Here is a 7204-nt window from a genome sequence, read left to right as displayed (position 1 = left end):
GGGTTTGAACTGCCAGCCTTCTGGTTAGCAGTCAAATGCCTTAGGCACTATGTTACCAGAGCTCCTAAAGAGGTTGTTAGTAAGTATTTCATCAAATCAAAGAACAACACTGTCAAAGATCTATACTAATGACATTCCATATACAAAATTGTAAATCAAAGTCTACTATCCTGGCCCACTTAGTTCTCAATTTTGCCTCAGTTCTATGTAGAGCCATTCATTTCAATACACAGAATCCTAGTAGGCTGGTCATTAACGCAACTAAGGAGGAGTTCATGTGAGGAGATGAAATTTTCTCATTATTTTATTTTTCATTTTGTTAAAGATTTATCTCTTCTATGCCAATGTGATGAAACTCGGGACATTGTATTAGTTTCTTAGGACAGTCCTAACAAATTACCACAGACTGGGTGGCTTAAAACAGAAATTTATTCTCTCACAGTTCTGGAAGCTGGAAGTCCAAAATCAAGATCTCAGTGGGGCCATTCTCCCTCTTATGGCTCTAAGGGAGACTCTTCCCTTGCCTCTTTCAGTTTCTGGTGGCTCCCAATGATCCTAGTGTTTTGACTTGTAGCTGTGTCACTCCAATCTCTGCTTTCATGTTTGTGTGGCCCTCTTTTCTGTGTCTCTGTGTGTCTCTCTGTGTTTTGTCCCCTTCTTATGAGGACATCAGTCATTGGATGTAGAGCCCACCCTAATCTAGTATGATCTTATCTTGATCCTTGCCTTGATTTCATCTCCAAAGCCCCTATTTCCAAATACGTCTGCATTCTGAGGTCACAGGTAGACATGAATTTCTGAGGTCACTATTCCATCCACTACAGACACCAGAGTAAATAAGTTGCATTTTAATATTATGCATTCATATTCATTTTAAGGGAAATAATCAATTTAATTTGTTCACAAAGGCAATAATTATTAGAGTACATGAAGGGTCATCAGGAAAGAGATCTACAATGACCTCTCCTGTTCTCTTCCTGCTCAAAGACAGGCCCAAATATAATAATATGATTACCTCATATTATAGGATCGCAGAAAGCTAGGTATTTGCAGCTGGTAGTTTTAGGGTTATTCATTCTTGTGTGGTGTAGCTCTAAAGGAAATGAAGGCCTTGACTCACTGTCATGTGGAGGGACACCCAGGAGGGACAGCTGGGTTGTGATTATTTATTCTGCATGAATGGCCTCCTGCTGTTGTCTCACCACTTTACTACCTTTTCTGTTATAGGTCACTGGGTGACCAGGAAAGAAAGAAGTCAGCAAACATAAAACTAGTTGATATATTATTTAATGGGAGAAACTACTGGTTTTAATTTGTTGTGAGAACTTCTGCAGGATTTCCATTCTATACCACTCAGGATAGTGAAAAGCAGCTTGCTGTGTCCCAGGGCTCACTGGAGCTGAGTGCCCTGGACTACTTGGTTCATTGCTCATTAGGTGGTTCATTGTGGGTTTTCAGTGGACACTGGGAGAGGTCAAAAAAGGGCAGTGAGATCTGCTCTGAGCTCAGAATTAAACTCTCCTTTTAAAATAATTTTGTCTCAGCATTCAGAGCCCCCCTCTTCCCATTAAAAACTGTGATTCCAGGTGATTATTTTTAAAATGTCTTTATCGTATTATTGGTATTAGAGGCTTTGCATCAGATAAATTGAGAATTCAAGAGGTTATAAACCTTAATGAGAATCACACTTTGGTCAAATATTAAAATTTCAAAGTATGACTTGATTTGATATCAACATTCATTTCTGATTCTTTCAACATAATCTCAAAGCATAGAAATTCAATCAAATCAAACATTTTAAATCCAGAGATATGCAGTAGCCATTGAGCAGTGGTCAGAATGCACAAATGCCCAGTAGAGTAACTAGATAAAACTGTTAATCTGAAAAAAATGAAATTTCAGAAGTAAGTAGTGGAAGGTGAGAGAGGCAAGACATTTTGATTCTTATAAATATAATGTTACTTTGCTTTTTAAATATAACTAACTCTAATTCCAGTTCAGTTTGTCTTTTGAACATAACCTCTGTTAATTTCTTTCAGTTCTTTGTTTCAACACCAGTTTTCAGCTATGATGCCATTTCATACTACAAAATATTTAGTGACAAGGATGGCTACAAACATATTCACTATATCAAAGATACTGTGGTATGTTCGTTCCAAGTTTTATCTCCTCAAAGATCATTCACTTGAGGTTGCTCAAATAACGCTGAGCTTCACACAACATAATGTTTGTCTTTTTATAGGAAAATGCTATTCAAATTACAAGTGGCAAGTGGGAGGCCATATATATATTCAGAGTAACACAGGATTCACTGTAAGTATTGCACAATATACCATTCAGGTTTTAATAGGCACTGATGGACGTGCAAATGATACTGCACCATCTCTTTGGCTTCAGAGTATTTTTGTTTGTCACTCTATAGTTTAATGTGATTTCATTAAAATGGCAGATTCTTTAATAATCAGTCTTTCTTTTGGAAAGAATATTTCGTAGGTGTTCATTTTTCTTCTTATATACAGAGAATAAACTCTTTAAAATAATAACTGGTTTTATAGTCAAACTTTACTTTTTAGCACTTACATATGGAAATTCTTTTATAACTCTTCACTATTATGTAAGTATAAAATTACTATCTACATATATCATTTATTGAGAATTACTGTGCTCCAGATACCGTGAAGTAGAAATGATTATCCAGGGTTTATAGATGAGAAAACTAATACCCATAAAATTGAATTAACTAGCCAAGGCCATACAGTTAGTTAGTGGTAGAACTAGCATTCAAACGCAGAACACATTAACTCTAAGACTATGATTGTTAATCTCAACACCAGACTTTTTTCTTTCTGTTATGGCCTTTTTTAGTCAGTTGTACACAAAGAACCATCTTAAAGTAATCATTTATGATTAAACTTCTCTAATCAAGAATATACAGTTCCTTCCCTTTATCTCTAATAATCTAAATTCAGAGGTACTCTCTTAATGCCCATGATCTACCCACCATTTGCTGAGATTCTAGGATGGAATCTGAGATGATTTGGTCAGGGTAACTGGAAGAAAACCTGTCAGAAACCTATTGCCAATCTATGGGATCCTTTGAATGGTGAACAAAAGAGTTTGGAGATTATGTTAAGCAGCCATTGAAGTCACTTGAGTAATGTCAGGCATAATATGTTTTAAAGACAGAAGAAGACTGCAGGCAGGTAAACTCAGCAATGCTCATAATCTAGGCTTGAGGTTATAGAGGCCTGCACTGGAATAACAATGAAATGTAGATCTTTGAGGGCAAAGCTATGCCTTCTTTTTTCACATCTTTGGTACTTAGCCTACTGCCTGACACAGAGCAAGAGCTAAAAAAAATACCCATTGAATGGAAGACAGGAAGGAATAGATGGTAAATACAGCATGGGGGCTCAAAAACCTAAAAAAAAAAAAAAAAACCCACTGCAATCGAGTCGATTATGACTCATAGTGATCCCTGTTGGGTTTCCCAGGCTGTAAATCTTCATGGAAGTAAATCGCTTCATCTTCCTCCCAAGGCTTCATCTTCCTCCCAAGGAGCAACTGGTGGGTTTAAGCTGCCAACCTTCTGGTGAGCAGCCAAATGCTTTACTCACTACACCACCAGAGCTCTGTATGAGGACCTAAATAAGGTTGGATCTGACGACAAAGGAAAGGAAGGAGAGAAAGTGGACTTTGTTGCAAGTTTTAGAGATGAAGAGAATTGGGAACCTTTGAAACATAACAAGAGAGATTGAGTAGTTTTAGTCACAGGAAGTTTGAGCTGATGTGGGAAAGGCAAGTGAAAGTGATGATCAGAGTCATGTGAAATAGTAAAGACATGTAGGAAGATAATAGTTCAGAAGATAAATTTAATGCTCAGAATGAATTGTATTACATTGCCTTTTCCTTTTCCTTGGAATTACAAGGTTTTATGACAGTGAGGAAGTAGTGCCTGGACTTTATCCAATAGTTCTGAGAATTAAAAATTGGTAACCAAACTTTTATTATTTAAACCTTTCGTACTCTATTATGCTATGTCTAAAAAAAAAAAAAAAAAAAAAAAAAAAACTCAGTTACTTTGTGATATTTAGATGAACTCAGGGGAGATTGGAAATAATATAACTAAGTTGGCTTTGCCTGGAATATAATAAAAAAATCTTTCACACCTCAAGATAGAACATTCAAAAGATGTTGTATACAGCATCAGTATAAAAATATTCACCTAGAACATGTTGGCCAGCTCAAAATGTTTGTTTTCAAAAGGAAAATAATTGTTAATATTAACAGTTCTATCATTAATCAGAAACCTGGTGGCACAGTTGTTAAGCAATTGAGTGGTAACCGAAAAGCCAGCAGTTTGAACCCACCAGTAACTGTGAGGGAGAAAGATGTGGCAGTCTGCTTCTGTTAAGATTTACGGCCTTGGAAACCCTATCGGGGCAGTTCTACTCTGTCCTATAGGCTCACTAAGGTTCAGAATCAACTCAACGGTAAAGGATTTGGCTTTATCATTTAATCACCAATGCTTATTTAATAATTTCTGAATATATTTTCAGGTTTTATTCTAGCAATGAATTTGAAGGCTATCCTGGAAGAAGAAATATCTACAGGTAATTCATGTCAATTCATTCTCTTATTTTTATAAATTGATATTTTAATAAAAATATGTCAGAGTTCACAGGAGATATACACTATTTTAAAAAGCCTAAAAGGTAATAAAAATCATTTTTGAGTTAAGATAAACATTCAAATGATGTTATATACCACTTCAGTATAAAAATTTATACCTGAAACCATGACCCATCTCAAAATGTTTGTTTTCAAAAGGAAAAGCCAAGGGTACATGATAGCTCAAACAAACTTAGAGGCAACTGAACATATTCATTCATTTAGCATGTATTTACTAAGTATCTTTTGTAGTAGGTCTCCAAGGAGCTCTGGTGGTATAGTGGTTAAGACATTTGTCTGTTAACCCAAACACCGGAGGCTTGAACCCACCAGCCACTTTGTGGAAGAAAGATGAAGCAGTCTGCTTCCATACAGATTTGCAGCTTGGAGACCCAGTGGGGGGTCACTATGAGTTGGTATCAGCTTGATGGCAGTGGGTTTTTGGTTTTGTAATAGGTCTCCAGGCCTTTCTTCCAAGGTGGCTGGATGGACTCAAACCTCCAATCCTTCAGTTAACAGCTGAACACATCAACTCTTTGCCCACCCAGGGACTTCCTAGTCTCCCCAAAATGAGATTTGATTCTGTGGGTTTGGAGTGAAGCCCAGAAATATATACATTAAAGCCAATAACCCAGCTCAAGAACCACAGAAAGAGCTTTGCTATGAAAAATGGGGGACCAATGAGGAAGCCACAGATTGAGTTGTGTATGAATATGCAGAGGAAGCACCCCTACCTGGGCTGAGCTTCCTTGAATCCTAACTTCACACTGGGATGAATGGAGGGCACAGTATGTACACAACCAGGATCTCTTATTTCACAATTGCTTATACTCATTATTAATTTCCCCTTCCGGATATATAATAAGAAAAGGGACCCCTTTCTTGATGATATGTCAGATTTCCCTTATATTTTGCTATGGGGTACAAAAGAGAGGTGCGAAGACAGAGCTGTGAATTTCCTAGCACCCAGTAAAGTGCAGGAGATTCATGGGAAGTGATACATTCATTCCCATTGAGCTTTAGATTTGTCTCCCATCCCAGGGAAACCACAGACAGCTTCTCCCTTGAGATTTGTGCCTATTCAGGCAAAGATGGATCAAAAATCCGGCTGCATCAAAATACTGTGATTACCCTTTATTATAAATGACATTGGCAACAGAAAATTTGAGTGGGTTTGATAAATAGGTAAATTAGTCATTTTACATAGAGTAGTAATACAGTGACAAACACAATTTCAAAATTTCTGCTTGGTGTTATTTTCATTTTCCTCTAGAATTAGCATTGGAAGCTATCCTCCAAGCAAGAAGTGCATTACTTGCCATCTGAGGAAAGACAGGTGCCAATACTACACAGCAAGTTTCAGCGACTACGCCAAGTACTATGCACTTGTCTGCTATGGTAGGTAACAAACCTAACGCAAGCACTACTGTCCCCACTGCCACTGTCATTATCTTCATCACCAACATCTGACTCATAGCTGCTGGTTATTGAGCACTTAATATTTGTAGGGATCTTTGCCTACATGTAGAGTGTCTGAGTGGTGCGAACAGCTGATATGCTCAGTTGCTGACCAAAAGGTTGGGGGTTTGAGTCCACACAGAAGCACCTCAGAAGAAAGGCCTGAAGAGCTACTTCTGAAAAATCAGCCATTGAAAAGCCTGTTGAACACAGTTCTAGTCTGATGCCTATGAGTTCATCATAAGCCAGTATCAATTTGATGGCAATGGTTACTAATTGTCTACATTATTTCATCTAATTCTTACAAGAAAAAAAGAAGAAAAAATGAAAGGAAGATTTTTAAAAAGTTGCTCTCAAGTTTATTCGTACCATGTGTGTCAGAGTAGAACTATGCTCCATAGAGCTTCTAATGGCTGATGTTTCAGAAGTAGATCACAAGGCCTTTCTTCTAAGGTGCCTTTGAGTGGGCTCAAACTGCCAACCTCACAGTCAGGAGCCAATAGCATTGACTATTGGCACCACATAGGGACTTAAAGGGAAAGTTAAAAGGAAGGTATAAAAAAAAAAAAAAAAAACTCACTGTTGTCGAATCAATTGGACTCATAACGATCCCTCCCTGGGTTTCAGAGGCAGTGTCTCTACGGAAGTAGATTGCTCAATCTTCCTTCTGAGGAGTGGCTGGTGGGTTTAAACTGCTTAGTGGTCAGATGCCTTAGGCACTATGCCACATGCTTTAATATTATTTATGTCCTTACAACAACTTAATGATGATGCTACCATTATTACTTTCATTATGTAGACATAAAGGAAGCTACGCACATATTCTCTTCTAAGGGGCAAGAGGATTAGGGAACAAACAGAATCTCAGACTAGTTTGAGATCCCTGCTCTGTGACAGAGCCCCCAAAACTCCCTTTACTTCCCTGAACAAAGGCCACCCTGACATACTGCTCCCCTTATCCAGTCACCTGGCCCAGAACATCAGCCACAGCACATTTGACTGTATAGAAATTAATAAGCATTTTGACCCCAATGCTCTTTTCAAGATAGCCCAAGATGTCATTTTGATATAACAT

The 7204-nt window shown here is 37.7% G+C and overlaps 1 protein-coding gene across 1 annotated transcript in view; it reads left to right on the top strand.

The window, feature by feature from the left end:
• The window catches only part of LOC103197855 (fibroblast activation protein alpha), a 127379-nt gene that overhangs the window by 86852 nt on the left and 33323 nt on the right, over positions 1 to 7204 (top strand). Inside the window, exons 13-16 of the mRNA XM_042781075.1 lie at positions 2040 to 2144; positions 2243 to 2313; positions 4560 to 4613; positions 5945 to 6069. Coding sequence (XP_042637009.1) covers positions 2040 to 2144; positions 2243 to 2313; positions 4560 to 4613; positions 5945 to 6069 — 355 coding nt within the window. The remainder of the gene's footprint in view (positions 1 to 2039; positions 2145 to 2242; positions 2314 to 4559; positions 4614 to 5944; positions 6070 to 7204) is intronic.

The sequence above is a fragment of the Orycteropus afer genome, unplaced genomic scaffold (genome assembly GCF_000298275.1).
Source record: "Orycteropus afer afer isolate SDZICR_OR568_19922 unplaced genomic scaffold, OryAfe1.0 scaffold00084, whole genome shotgun sequence".
NCBI lineage: Eukaryota > Metazoa > Chordata > Mammalia > Tubulidentata > Orycteropodidae > Orycteropus > Orycteropus afer.
The sequence above is the reverse complement of the archived record's forward strand: the minus strand, read 5'-3'. Positions and strand labels throughout refer to the sequence as shown.